A 16,371-nucleotide genomic window follows, 5' to 3' on the forward strand; every position below is an offset into this window, starting at 1 on the left:
GAATGACTAATGACCTAAATACCCTTATCATTAATATGTAAGTTACATTTTAACCAAACCCAAAGATGCAACATTATTGGTTGATGTGGGTTAGCAAAGTTTGCACAAAATATTGGGTTAGTATTTGAACCACCCTCTCTATATATATATAAGTATGAGTTATTGAGATTTTATCATATTGATAATAATTATGAATATTTTTTATGATTATAAATGAAGAGCAATATCTAATAGTACATCATTATAACCCAAATGATAATATTTGGTGATTCAGCTGATCAATAAACTTGTAATTATTGTATACACATTATATATCCCTTTGTTCTTGATATCCATCTTGAACACAATGCATGCACATGTCATCCTTCTTATGTCTAATATTTAGTTTCTTGATTTCGAAATATACTAATGAAGCAGATATCAATATCACATACTAGTTGTCTGAGCATACATGCATTTTCTCAGTACTATTAAATCGAGGAGTACAGAGATGTCATACTAGATGAACAAATCATGTCTTGATCCATGCTACTACTAAGTAATATATGATGTATACAACAACCATTCTGTCACACAGTTAGATAATAATAAGAACTAGTTATTGAAGTACACCACTCACATAGAGCAAACGTCAAGATCTCAAATCAATTGAGTACAATAACCACATGAGAAATGCATATGACACTCATATAACTTATAATGAAATGTTATCATAGCGAGTCAAGTTCTGTACACAATATCACATCTTCTACTCGTATGTGGATTTCTATATATGCCATAAATTCAAACAAAACCCGAATGAATATTTGACTATGGACATTTCATAATACAATGTTATAAGATTATAACATTTAAATATAATGTTGAACAATACGTAAACATAATAATTGAGCAATGTCGTTCATTACTGAATATCACGACACAATGTCTAAATATAATCATTCAATGACTACCTTTTGAGCATATACACTAAGAATATGTTGTTGATGTTCATCTTCTTCATGGAATTATGTGTGAACTTTTATGTTTTGAATCTCAATCTGAGTTGATGTTTTTTTTTCTATTAACCTGAATATCCAACTCGCTATGCGAGCCGACTAATCCCAGGGTGACCACCTGCTTTGCAGATAGCCTGAGTCACCACATTTGAACCTCCGTGACCATAAGTGGATTTTTATTCTTTCTTGGATTTGAACCTATGACCTTCTGGTAATTTTCACCTTTGGAGCCAAGATCAAACCAATCAGGCACCACCCTTGAATTGATGTTCATGTTTACTTTGAACTTTTGAAATGCAAATACAAATTATTTCTATTAAGAACCAAAAAGAATTTTAAAATTGATTTTATGAAAAAAAATGTCCATGTCATTAGTCCAATCAATATATATTATTGAGTTGTATGTCACGTTAATTTCATGTCAGCATGATAACCAGTTAACGGTTAAATATGTTACATATCCGAATACTGCAATGTTTGAAATACTATATCTTAAACACTAAAATTGAGGCTTATTAACATTAACCAAAATTAAAATCAAATCAAAAGATGTTGCATTTTCATGCATGTTTGATTATAGTCAAAGACGATCAAGTAATTTAACATTTATATTATACATTGTCACAAACATATTGTTTGGAACCACAAAGTTGGTGCCTGAATGGTTTGAGCTTGGTTCCAAATGTCAAAAGTATATGGAGGTTCTAGGTTTAAATCCAAAGAGGAATAAAAATCTCCTTGTGGCTACAAAGGTTCAAATGCGGTGACTCCGAGCTATCTGTAAAGCAAGTGGTCGCCCTGAAATTAGTCGGCTCGCATAACAAGGTGGATATCCAGGTTAATAAAAAACTTATTGTTTGGTTTTCTAAATAGGAGTATTTTAATTTAATGCTAAAAGACCAATAAATTATTACCACAATAGTCAAAGCCAACCCTAATATACTTCCATATTAATGATGGTCAAAGCAAACCATATCTAACACAAATTAGATACCATTTTGGGACTGTTCTTGCCAACCGGTAAATATCCAAGGGTGGTTTTTGCCATTCATCCAAACTCACAAATCCTCCACACTCACTATTAATACAGTACACAATGTTCTCTCCTTGATACTGTTTCAAGAACAAACGCCAATAGACCCGTTCCAAGCTCCTCTTTTATTTATATATAAATTCCATTAAAAATGTTAGTTCTTGGAGGGAATTAATCGAATTTATTAATCAATCAAGCGAGAGAAAGGAACCAGAAGATTAATCATAAATCTTTTCTCCACTTTCTTGCTTGTAATTGATAAATTTAGGGTTTATAGAATAGCGATGGTGGGGAAGATCTGCAACGTCGTTTATGGGTTGAAGCCAGTGCTGCTGATGGTGGCGGTTCAGACTACGTTCGCCGGAGTTAACGTGTTCTACAAATTGGCGGCGAATGACGGCATGAATCTTCCGGTTCTTGTTGCCTATCGGTTTCTGTTCTCCACCGCATTCATCGTTCCGCTTGCATTTTTTGTTGAAAGGTTTGGGATTCGTTTGATTTCGGTTCTTAATTTGGTATGAAGATGAGTTGTGTGGTACAAATAGTGAGACACATGCATTTAGTTCTGTTAGTTTCATGCATGTTCTTGTGGCTACAGAAATCGATTATTTTGGCATAAACTTCTGAAATTGGTTTTTCTTTACGTTTAAATGGTTGAATGATTTTTTTTTTCTAATATTTTTTTCTTTATTAATAAAATAAATTTTTTGAAATATTTTACACACACACATATATATATATATATATATACACCGTGAAAACCGTCGATTTTATTGTTCATTTTAGTGAATTTTTTTCATGAAACTATTTAATATGATGAAATTGTTTCAAATAATTATGGACATTGTTATGTTCATTCTATTAATTTTAGTAAATAAATATCATCAAAATGGGTAATGCATGAAACAATTTAATTTTTACATAGAAACAAAAAATATACGAAACATTTTCATTAATAAATGAATTATTTAAAACAATTTTATCATATCAAACAACTTTAAGAATTTTTTCCACTAAAATAAATAATGATATCGACGGTTTTCACGGTTTATACGAATAGCTTGGTTTGAATGTTATCCCTCTCCTACATATATGTGCCTATAAGGACAGCTTCAAATAAAAATGCTAACTATTTAAGAAAACAAGAAAAAAGTTGTTAATGTACAAAATCATATACATAGTTCGACACGACTTTGCCCGCGACTTGGTCACGACAAAAGTCGTCCGATTGCATTTTTTGAAATTAATATAAAATCACATGTGATTTTGTACATTAACGATCTTTTTCTTGTTTTCTTAAATATTTAACGTTTTTATTTGAATCTTTCTCTATATATGTGTAACAAAAACTTCTTTTAACAAGAATTAAATGTCATCAATATATGTTATAATTACTACTGATAAAATAAATAAATTTAGACTATTATTTATAAAACAACTGTTTTCTAAATAACACAAAAAAGATTGCAGGATTACTATAAAAAACAGTCGATTTACAAAAATTGTAAGAAAGTGTGGTTGATGAGTTTCTTGTTTTGGGATTAAAAATGTTTCTAAAGTTATGAATGTTTTATTTTTCCTATTAAAGAAAAAAGAAAATGTCATAAATTAATTAATTAAATTAAAAAAAACACCAAAATTGGAATGATTATTAAATAAATGGTTGTTCTTTCAGGAAGAAGAGGCCGAAAATGACCTGGATGGTACTCTTGCAAGGTTTCTGCTGTGGCTTATTTGGGTATGCTTTTATATTCTGGGTTGTTTACTTGCGCTTTAATTAGGTTTATTAGTATATCTGGCTTATTCACACAACTTATTTGGGTTGTTTACTTACGGTTTGTTCACACAGAACACGACTTAATCGCACAGATATAAATGATGTGTTGTCTCCATCCAACCACAAAAATAACACCCCTACCCCTTATTTAAAGCACCGCCTTCTTCCCATATGAGATACCCCATCTTCGGCCTCTTTATGATTTTTAGTTTTGATGTTCAAATAATTAATATTGAGAGGTAAATCGGTCATTTATGTTATTCAGACTGTTGGTTCAGATAAAAAAAAGTAAATAACAACACCCATTTATCCGGACAGACAAATTTATTCGGACATATAAATTTATCCATACAAAACTTAATAAATTTTTTGGTAAAGATGAGAGCTTAGCTGTAGTATTGAAAAATGCGAATGTGATCTTCATTAATCTCTTACAAATACCGACACACATTTATGCTTTTACGTTAAAAGAGGGAAAACAAGCCTTTAATGTTGTCTTTAATATGTTTCATAATATATATTTAATATATAAATTTTTTGTTTGATTATATGTAAAATCAAACATTGTATTTTATTTGGAGGCAAATTACATGAAAAAGTAACGTACTTTAACTTGATTCCTATTTTGGGTAACGTACTTTCAAAACTTTCATTTTGGTACTTAAAATATAAAGTTTTAAACATTTAAGTACCCGGGTAACTGATTGAAGTATTAACCGATTATCATGCTGATGTGCCGAGTGATGTGATATCCAACTCGGTATTATTTACTTACGTGGTCAGTGACGTGGATTTTTTTAAATATAAAATTAGTCTTTTTTTAATCTAATTTTAGTCTTCAAGTGGTTACCCGGGTACTTAAAGGTTTAAAACTTTACATCTTAGGTACCAAAATAGAAGTTTTGAAACCCAAAATAGGAATCAAGTTAAAGTACGTTATTTTTTCATGCAATTTGCCCTTTATTTGGACTTAAATTTTTGAATAAAAAAATGAAAATTTATAAGACATGTTTATGTATTTATTGATACTAGAAAAGTACTTGTGCAATATATCGAGACACATTTCCATTTTAATGTTTTGTTTTATTTTTTTATCCATGTCGATATAATACAATTTTATGTGCTTTTGAAAAAACGATAATGTTTCTATTTTTGAATAAAATATAAATTTGAAAATATCATATAAAATTTACAAAAAATATCAATATTAGTATCAAATTAACTATTTAAAAGTTTTTATTTGTTTTTTTTAATTCAAAATTTTTATTATAATTTAATTTGACATAATGAAGTAACTTAATTTAGGTTTAATAATATATTTCTTTTATGATGATATATGTTAGAACTCAATAATTATCTTAATTATATTTTATATTTTTTAATATTTTAAAATGAGATGTGTATTCTATATTTGATTATGTTTATCCACAGTTAGTTACACGAATTCAAACATAGAGTTTTAATAAGTTATACTTATGCACAATTTACTTGTAATCTTGAATTTTAAGTAATATACATTAATAAATAATACTTTATGTATAAAAAATAGGTTTTAAGAGATATTATCAAATGCTTTATAATATAGTATAGATTTTTAGGGTGTGGGAGTAGCATGAATCCTAATGTTTTCAAAAATAGGAAAGGTTTTCGTGTAGGTTATCTGGTTTTCATGATCTTTGTTAATCTCGTTGCCAAGTATGCGAAGTTTGATTTTGCAGCGGTTCGTTAGCACAAAATTTCTACATAAAAGCTTTATCGTTGACGTCAGCCACGTTCGCTGCATCGACTACCAATCTAATGCCTGTGATTACGTTTGTTCTAGCGGTTTGCTTTAGGTAAGAAATACTGGTTAATAATTTGTATCATGAAATAGTATACCAAAGTGTTTACATTTTCTATAATGTATGGTCAATTGTGATCTACACCAGGAAAAAATGGGTATTTTAGGCACACATGTCCTAATAGAATATTTAATAAAGTGAAAAAACAGACGTCTTATCTAAAGACATTATAATAAGTTGTTATAATGAAATTAGATGTTGAGTTGGTAATGTCTGTTTACAAAGCCGGACGACCTAGAACCCAAGTAAATTGTCCCATTAAATATACGGTTAATGGGACCCAAATACGGTTAAGTGTTCTAAAATACCATATTTGTAATCTAATATGTTGGTTATGCATGCTATTAACTGGATATCTAACTCGCTTTGCGAGTCGATTAATCCCAAGGAGACCACCTGCTTTGCAGATAGTCCGGAGTCACTGCATTTGTACCTCAATATTTTTATAATACTGAGCAAAAGGAAATCCAAAAAACATTTAAAAAACACATAACTTAACCATACCCCCAACAAAACACCAAACCCAATTCAACCATTTATAGCTTATATATTCTTGATAGTTAATAGGGTGTCATTTTCAGGATGGAAAGGTTGGGTTGGAAAACAACTCCTGGTGCAGCAAAGATTATGGGGACTGTGATAGGGGTTGGTGGTGCCATGTTGTTGACTCTTTACAAGGGAGCTGACCTACATTTGTGGGAGACCAATGTTGACCTATTGCATGGTCAACATCATGAAACAGGTGGTCAAAACTCAAGCAATAATATGGTCTTGGGTTCTTTATTGGCTATTGGTAGTTGCATCAGTTACTCCATCTGGTTGATTATTCAGGTGACCAAATTCGTATTCGTTGTTTAGAGTCCTATGTCGGTCAAACACGGTTCATCAAACCATTAAATATGTATCTGATGTGTAGAGTCTTATATCAGTTAGATACAGTTTATTAAACCTTTGTATATATCGGAGCCTCGACTATTTGGTTTGCAAATGACTATTTTGTTTTATTAGAAATGGTTGTTTACAAATACCTGAAGTAAAGAAGATATAACTTTTTCGTGTATTTTGTTTCTTGAACAGACAAATATGGTTGAAAAATACCCTTGCCCTTATTCGGTCACGGCTCTAACATCGACCATGGGTGCGGTTCAAGCAGTCGTGTTTGTGCTATGTACCGAAAGACATTGGAGTGAATGGAAGCTGGGTTGGAACGTTAGACTTCTAACCGTGGCTTATTCGGTGTGTATTTTCAACACTTTTCATCGCACTAATCTCACACATATAGCATATAAGTATGGTTCTCTAGTGACGCTAAATTGCATCTCGCTAATCACTTATGTTTATGACCCGATTAATACTGTCGGCTCTATAAGTACCTGGTTTTTGTTGCTCGTATAGTAATGTGTCATTACGAAATTCTTTAGGGCATGTTGGCATCCGGATTGATGTTTACGTTTATTGCATGGTGTGTGCAAATGAGAGGTCCGTTATTTGTATCAGCTTTCAATCCTCTTATGCTTGTTCTTGTGGCTATCGCTGGATCTTTAGTCTTGAATGAAACCCTACACTTGGGAAGGTACGTTAATTCTTCTTTTTATTCCATGGAGTTTAAAGATTTCATGTTATATTGTAAGGATTCGAAAAGTGGTTGATTATTTTTGCAGTGTGTTAGGTGCAATATTGATAATCTTGGGACTCTACCTTGTATTATGGGGCAAAGGCAAAGAAGTGAAGAAGGTGGCTCAGTTGTGTCCGGTAAGAGAGTCGAGCATAGGAACCGACAATGGTGCCATCGCTGGTGATTCCGAACGCTCAAGTATCTTTGGAGTTACTGGCGATAGTGAATCAAAACACTCGAGTGTGCAAAGCGGTAATGGTGAATCAAGACGTGTTGAGGTTGTTGTCACTTCACCAGAGAGATGAATTAATAGATCATTTATGGCATTTAAGGAAGACAGATTACTTGAGACTGAACGACTGGTTGGATTGTTGTATTTGGGATTTGGGAGGTAAACATTCTTATAAACATCCTAGAGGATGGTTTAGGTTTAGGTTTAGGTTTAGGTTTAGGTTGAAGTCCTGCTAGGGTAGGGATTGTAGTGATAGAGGTGACATACTTGTGTTGTTCATGCACTATGACTTAAATCACTTAATATATTCAATTCCTTTCACTTGGTTTATATTTTGTCAGCTAAATTTGATTTGAGTCTGTAGAATTAAAATCTTGGAGCCATTCTTGATTTCTATCCCTGAATCGGTTGAGCTTTAAAGCTTGGCAAGTTCGAGAATGGCTAACGAGGAGGATCGAATCTGTAGTTGAAATAATGATTTGGATTAGGAATGTGAAAATCTGAAATTAATTCCAGTGTGAGTTTATGAAGGTAGGGAATAAACTTTAGGGGTTTCTAGTGAAGTTTACACATCAGTTAATTAGGGTCGTTCACCGAGCACTTACCAGGTAAGCATTTATCGGCTAAATTCAATACTATTATTTATCTACCGGGTAAGATTTTAGTCAACAAAAACGGGTTTCTATGCAACAATTTACCTGGTAAGAGCTGAGTGTGGTAAGAGTTATTGCCACCACCTACGGGTTAAGACTCTCGGTCCTTGCCTCGCTCTTACCAGGTAAGATTTTTGGTCCTTATCATATTCATCCAGTAAAATAATATAACTTGGTAAACGCTTACCCAAGTAAACATTTGGTAAACAGACCCTTGGTAAAAAATGGAGATCAAATGGAGAGGAAGGAAGAGGCCACGGCCTAAGCTGCTTCCCTAGCCATGTGATGCTGCAGTTGTTCAGTAAGAGGAATGCATAAATTGTAGCAGCAGCTAGGGAGGAGGAATGCATAAATTAGATATATAATCTGACAATCTGAACATTAATAAACGCCACAAGACTTCTCAATAATCACAAAATTGTCACCATGCAACTTTAGACCATTAGATCATTAATTTATAAAGTTGATCAATGAACATAAATTGGTCTTACGGGTCTTACGAAAAACCATTGGTCTCACGTGAACCCAACCCTATATATATATATAAATGAGCGATCAAATGAAAACCACTCCAATTTGTAAAAAACCGTAAAAACTACTCTCATCCGTCGTAATCTTATGAAATTTTTTCATGAAATTGTTTAATCTTATGAAATTGTTTCATATAATACTCTTTTTGATGAAGTTGTTTCATATATGGTTATGAAGTTGTTTCATATATGGTTATGAAATTGTTTCATATACTACTTAATGACATTTTAATGAAACAGTTTCAGGTATTTCTCTAAAATTAAAATAATGAAGATGATAATATCCATGATTAACACTCTCCACAATAAAAATGGTTAATCAACCTCTCATAATTACAAAAAAATAAACAAAATGAAGAATTATGATTGGTTGAATAAGGTTTTCACGGTTTTTACAAATTGAGTGGTTTTTATTTGAACGCTCCCCTATATATATATATATATATATATATATATATAATACTAGGGGTCCATTCAAGGGATAACTGATTAGTTTGTGTTAACTGTGAGATCCAATCTCAACCACATATCAGCGGATAAATCAGAAAACTAACAATTTTGGTAATTTGAGTCAAAATTATCATTAGAGGGCATTCTAGGTATTTTTAGAAACTACTCTCTCCGACCTCCGGTCTCCGGTGAACATTATTTCGACCGGTACCAAGATACACAATGTGATACCCATTATGATATCACTGTGATACCAACTATGATACCAACCCAAACCTTAAAAACATAATATAAATTTAAGAGATACATACAGACAATCCACGTTGTGATACCAAAAATATATACAAGATGCACTGTGATACCAAATATATTATCATTTGGGATACCACTGTGATACCACTCACACCAACTATATTACCACTGTGATACTAAACTTTATTACACTATATTACCACTGTTTCAATTTCACTTTTGGTTTCAATTTCTTGAAATAGTTTCCTTGATCCGATTCCCATTTTGTAGCCCTAATTTCAGTTGATTTTGTGAAAACAAAGATCCTGGAATGTATCATCAATCATCGCAACACTTTGATTTGGAGCATGATAATGTTACTTTGGGTTTTGGTGGTGGAGAACCAAATTCATGGCTTTCCGGCGAAAATCTCCGCCCTTCTCACCGCCGTAATCTTTCCGCTTTTTCCAGCTCCACTGCCACTACTGCTGCCGGCAATGTCGACCGTCTTCTCTTCAATGACCTCATCTAGATCGTTCCCCTCGTTCAATCTTTGATTGTATGTCGCCCTCTTTCGCAAAGACACACACACACACACACACACACACACATCTCTGTTTATGGAGGTTAAGCGGTCAGGGCCGTCGATGGAGTCGCTGTCGTTGGATTTGGCGATGATGAGGGTGGTTTTTGGATTGGGTTTGAATCGGATCTAATGGGAAGATAGAGAGATAAAGGAATTTGGGGGTTTGAGAGTGAGATAAAGATAGAGAGAGAGAGAGATAGAGAGAGAAGATTTAAATGCAAAATTGGAATTTTAAACTAATTAAAGTAACTTGAAATCATATTAATTTACTAAGAAATCATATTTACTAATTTACCCTCATATTTATTTTAAGAAATCATATTATTTATCCTGAATGATTGGTCCATGTTGGATCTCACGGTTATCACAAACTAAATAGTTCTCATTTGATCAGGCCTCTATAATACTATATATATATATATATATATATATATATATATACAGAGAGAGAGAGAGAGGAACGATCAAATAAAAACCACTCCAATTTGTAAAAACCGTAAAAACTACTTTGATCATCCGTCGTAATCTTATGAAATTTTTTCATGAAACTGTTTAATCGTGTAAATTGTTTCATATAATACTTTTTTTTGATGAAGTTGTTTCATATATGGTTATGAAATTGTTTTATATACTACTTAATGAAATTTTAATGAAACTGTTTCATGTATTTCTCTAAAATTAAAATAATGAAGATGATAATATCCATGATTAACATCCTACACAATAAAAATGATTAATCAACCTCTTATAATTACAAAAAATATAAACAAAATGAAAAATTATGATTGGTGGAATGAGGTTTTTACGGTTTTTACAATTCGAGTGATTTTCATTTGATCGCTCTCCTATATATATATATATATATATATATATATATATATATATATAATACTAATAATTCAATCTCATTAGTGAGAATGGATAAAAAATTTCGCTCCTCCATTAGGTTTAGACTTTTATCTTGTTTTTCTATTTTAGAAAAGAGCAAAATGCACGAAATAGCAACCTACTTTTACAAATTTTCTTATTATAGCATTAAACTTCAGTTTTTCTTATTACAACAATGTACTTTAAAAATACTTTTTTATCAGGACATCGTACTTTAAATTTTTTACCCGTTATAGCATTAAGCAACCTTTTAAATTAAATTTACCCATTATATCAGGTTTATTTGCCACCTCATTGTCTATGTAGGCTGTCTACTTGTATGTTAGTGCTGACATAACATTTCTTATTATAGCATTGTATTTTCAAAATTACTTTATTATAACATCATCAATTTTTATTACGACATTGTACTTTTAATTTTAATATTTTTGTCATTTAAACATTGTAAATTTAATCAAATATATTTACTAAAAATTATAATATCATAAATTGAATATGTTTACAAATGAACACTATTTCACGAATAAAAATATTCATAAAAAATCATTCGTTTATCGAGTTCATTGTAAATTTCATGGCTTACTTTGTAATGCCAAAAACTAAACATATGGAATGTCCTTTTAAAAAAAATCGAATGTGAATAGGATGAAGTTTTTCTTAAAAAAAGATGTTTCATTGGTTTAGTTTATACACATACATAAATGAAAAATTAAACCAAAAAAATAGCTAACAAATGTGTCATTTTATTTTTTGACCAACGACAAAGCAATGATTTGTTTAATCACAACTAATGACCAGGTCCTTTCGGGCTAACACCGGATGTGAGTTGTTGGAGCCAAATACACATACCGTTCTTGGCTGTTTCAGACACTGTTGAATATATATGTAGCCAGATGATTCGCCCTCACATAGTCCTTGGTCAATTACCACCTCTCTTTGCTTTCTATCTCTCAACTTTCTCTCTCTCATCTCCGTAATCACCCCCCAAGTTCACTCCACCTTCACCTCCCATCTTCATTTATCATCACCATCGTGTACACACATACACTTACAGGTGGGTAAACACACATAGACACCAGTACCTTTGGAGTTGTTGGTGATAGTGAATCAAAACACTAAAGTGGATGGTTAATCAAGACGTATTGAGGTTGTTGTCACTTCATTAGAGTTACCAATGCGCCATGTATGGCATTTAAGGAACTTACAAAAGACTTCAATAATTACAAACATTGTTATTACACTACAACAATAAAACAACATTACATATAACTGCTAATCCAGTTTTTCATGAATGAACACCACATATGAAAATGGATTGTCACTACATCAGAGATCAAATTCAAGAAGGTTTTGTGGAGACCAAGTTCGTAAGCTCCATAAACCAGCTTGAAAATCATGACCAAGGCTTTGGGAAAGGATATATTCATCTATATGATTCCTAAATTAGGTGTGTAGTATAATATACACTCTCCAACTTGAGGGAAGTGTTAGAGATTGTTTCCACCATTACCTTTTGTCTGTAATTATGATACATATATTTAGAAAATTGGTACATTATTGTGATCCTTGATCCTAACATAATTTAGCTTATTTTTAGGAGTAACAATTACCACCTAGTTGTATTTTATACCTTTTTTCCTTAATGAAATCATCCATATATAACAAAAAGTTTCTTTGTTGATCTTTTTAACCCTCTTCTCATCCCAGACGGTTACCTCATTGAAAGTGCAACCATGGGTGTTATGGGTTGTAAGGATAAAAAAAGTAAATGAACAACTCTAATATAAAGATTAGGAAATACAAAGTATTTAACTCGCATCACTTACAATATAAAGAACTTACAATGATGCTCAAGTGGTGGTGTAATAATCTCTCACATGGATGTAGTTATTTATAAAATCAAATCATAAACTTGAAAAACATGTAAATGTTCTTGAGGAAGATGAGAGAGAAGGATCTGAATTCTCAGGCTAAAACTATCCCAAAGAGTTGTTTTAAAAGTTAGAGAAATACCCTAGCTTTTAATTTCTTTTTTTGAAATTTTGGGTCTATGTGGACGTCCGTCCTTATGCACCAAGTGGCATCTGCATTGTCACTTTTCAGGAAAAAAATTGATTTTCTACCATTGAAAGTATTGTCATATCAGAAATACTTTATAGTGGAGGTTCGCATTGACCAAATGGATGTCCGCAATGTAAATGCTACTTTTTCAGTTTTAGGTAAAGTCAAATCATTATAAATATGATTTTTTAACATCACGATGAGGTTAGAAAAGTTGGATTTTTATGTTTCCAAGGTTTATATTAAAAAATATTTGATTTATTTTATAAAAATATGATCAAAGAAGACTATTGAATTTTGTCTGGAATATCCACTTTTTATAAAAACACATCAAGTGAACACATATTATTTGACCGAACACGGTTCTTTATTTGATTCTCGATATTTTAAAAATATACACATCAAGTAGAATTGCTAATCCATTAAACATTTCACTTGTCTTTTTATCATTAAAACATATATAGAGATGTGACACATGAACACCAACAATCTCTTTTTTGATGATGACAAAGAAGACGAATAACTAGAACTACACTCAATTTCTTTCCCCCTAATAATTAAAAAAGACAAGGGAAATTTATAATGCTCCCCTATTGAGATGCTTCCTCTCAAGCGAAACATCAGTCTAGGGTTTTTAAAGAGCATGTAAACACATATTATCATGCATAAACACATACGGGTAGACAACCTGACATTAAAACCGATAAGAATGCTAACATTAAAACCAATAAGAATTTTCAAATACTTGCATTACACAAAGTATCCATATAACACATTTTTTAAGACATTTAATTCTCAAATATGTAGCTTATGTTATGCAACATGTAATTCTCATGCAAATGACATAATTAGCCAAAATCCTCATTGATTGCACTTCACTCACATTGGACAATCCTACACAAGATAGGGAAGCCATTCGGATCGATGTTTCCGCATATACCTCAAACATGCAATCAACAGTTTTGAAAATTTCTACTCGCACACGCATAAGCCCATAATTGAATTTTCTTTAAGTGACGAAGCATGAGATTTTTATTTTTAAAGAATTATGGTGCTAAAATTGCAACAATATGAAACCAATAAAAGTTTTACTTAATTTTAAGCTTTGCAAATTAACTAAAGATTTTCTACATCATTCGTTAATTATCTTGCACGATATATATTATAAGAATGAAAATAAAGGATTTCAACTCACATATGTAACAAATTGAACAAATAGATATCAATCAGTTACATGATGACCATAAAGAGAACATTGTGACAAGCTTATATAAGATTCAATCACATATGCCAAAAATTTGCAAACTTCAATTTTTGAATACAAAACATTGTATTCAACAATCCTTTTTTATGAGATGATAGAGTTTTTAATCAATTATGAGGGGAATGATATGAATTCTAAAAAAACACGAGCTCATAGTTTATATACCAATCTTCTTTAAGATGTATCAAGCCATAATGGGTATAACAAACGTTGTCGATGGAGATTACAAACAATACAAGATATATTTGTAAAGATCCCCATACAAATACGATTTCTTAAAAAATATTTCTTTCAAACTCATCAACTGATAAATATGAAATATTTAAAACAATACTTTCATGACCATACATTATTTTAAAACATGTGGTTTAAATGTTGCCCATTCAAGGTTCTCAAGTTTGAAGAAATTCAATGAATTGACAACTATATAAAGCTTAAGCATGCCAAAGATTTATTAAGCAATGAAAGCATGCCTCAACATTCAACTTGAGAGATATAAACATGAAAATAACCACTTCTTATTTATGGAGGAAAAAGTTTTTTTAGGGTTGAAATATCATCAATTATCAAGAACAAGCAAGCACAAAACAACTTCTCAACTTTCTTGTAAAAGATCATCGTGTTGCATAGGAGAAAATGAATCATATAGCAATTAAGCATTTGAGAAGTAAGCAAGTAATCACATAAGCATGCATAAGAATTATTCTTTTGAGAATAAACATGCATCCAAATATTTGGTAAACGTCAAAAGTTACCTTAACGTCATTTAAAGACGCGTGACTTTTGAGAAGGCGTCACTGATGAGCACATATGATTGGACACAATCAAGCAAAACTCATCGTCTCACAGGATTTTAAGAACTTAGATTTCACTTTTCGCCACAAGGTCTAAGAACTTCATAGAACCACTCTTGTTGTCTTGGAAGTCTTTACCGATTTCAATTCTCTTTCTCATAAAAATGATTAGTTCCAAACTTCCAATGTAGAGAAAAAAAAATATGTACAACAACAATTTCTATTAAGTACAATAAAATCATACCTTAGTAATTCCCAAATGTTACATTCTCATACCATATGTTACTCATATCGTAGCAGTGCTTATACGTCCTTTTATCTTGCATCATCATTGCAACGAGACGAAGTTCACATTCACTTATTATGCATCACAATGCATTGGAACGAGAATTCACCCACGGTGATACGCTTCAACAAGCGTCTTAAAACACGAAAATGGTAACCTTAAGGTTTGAGCATTTAGTTCAAGCAAAATCATATACTACATCAAGAAAAATCATAGTGTACTTAGATTAAGATCAAGAGAGACAACAATTAATGTCACGTAATCCTCATATAACATGTAAATCATGAAACACGAGAATTATATATCAAGACATGTGGATAACATAAAAATATTAATGAAGTATTAGTCAAATTCCACATTTCTTGCAACTATATATAAAAACATGCTAAAAAAGGCTGATCATGAGGCGATAACTAAGCTCAAGCATATATGTTTGCAACATTTTAAAGCATACACAAGAGAGGCGATTTAAATCCACACAATGAGATGAACATGTTAAAGCGAACAAAACATTTAACCATTGCATTTCATTGTCATAGAAGCATGTGAACATGTATTTGAGATACACAATCTATCAAATAACATTATACAACATAGTTAACATATCAAATAACATGACATTTTTACATCACATGAAGTGAACACATGTTTCTCGTTATGTTTCCAATAATTAGGTTTGCAATGACATAGAAAAACATCATTAACAAGTAATAATCAGTTAAGATGAACTTGCATTATCTTATAACTTTACATGACAATTCATAACTCAAGATAACATGCAAGACAACAAAGACATTCTTGAAAAGAACTTCCTATTGCTTTTACGGAAACAAGCGGAAGTCTACGTAGAACTTTGCATGCCCACATGACAGACTATGTACACGTCTAGAATACCCAAAAAAAAATTGTTTTTACGAATTTTTGAATTTCTTCATAACACAAGGTAAGCTCATTGTTTTAGTATAAATATATCAGTCATTGTGTAACATATAATACATACATACATGAACTTTTAGGAAATTGATTTAAAACCATATACGCATGGACTGAGATTTTCCATACAAAAAATCCCCTTAGGGATCCACTTTGGAACCATTTTAACTCGACAAAAATTCTCATCTAACACTTAGAA

The 16,371-nt window shown here is 31.5% G+C and overlaps 1 protein-coding gene across 1 annotated transcript; it reads left to right on the plus strand.

Moving 5' to 3' along the window:
- Nucleotides 1–2,315: 2,315 nt before the first annotated feature.
- LOC112500586 (WAT1-related protein At1g25270-like) lies at nucleotides 2,316–7,569 on the plus strand. The gene is made up of 7 exons (XM_025104094.1): nucleotides 2,316–2,512; nucleotides 3,707–3,769; nucleotides 5,527–5,643; nucleotides 6,231–6,480; nucleotides 6,727–6,885; nucleotides 7,071–7,222; nucleotides 7,311–7,569. Exons 1-7 carry the CDS (start codon nucleotides 2,316–2,318, stop codon nucleotides 7,567–7,569), a joined length of 1,197 nt encoding a protein of 398 aa, XP_024959862.1.
- The last annotated feature ends 8,802 nt before the right edge of the window (nucleotides 7,570–16,371 follow it).

The sequence above is a fragment of the Cynara cardunculus genome, assembly GCF_001531365.2.
Source record: "Cynara cardunculus var. scolymus isolate 2C chromosome LG 17, CcrdV1, whole genome shotgun sequence".
NCBI classification, from domain to species: Eukaryota; Viridiplantae; Streptophyta; class Magnoliopsida; order Asterales; family Asteraceae; genus Cynara; species Cynara cardunculus.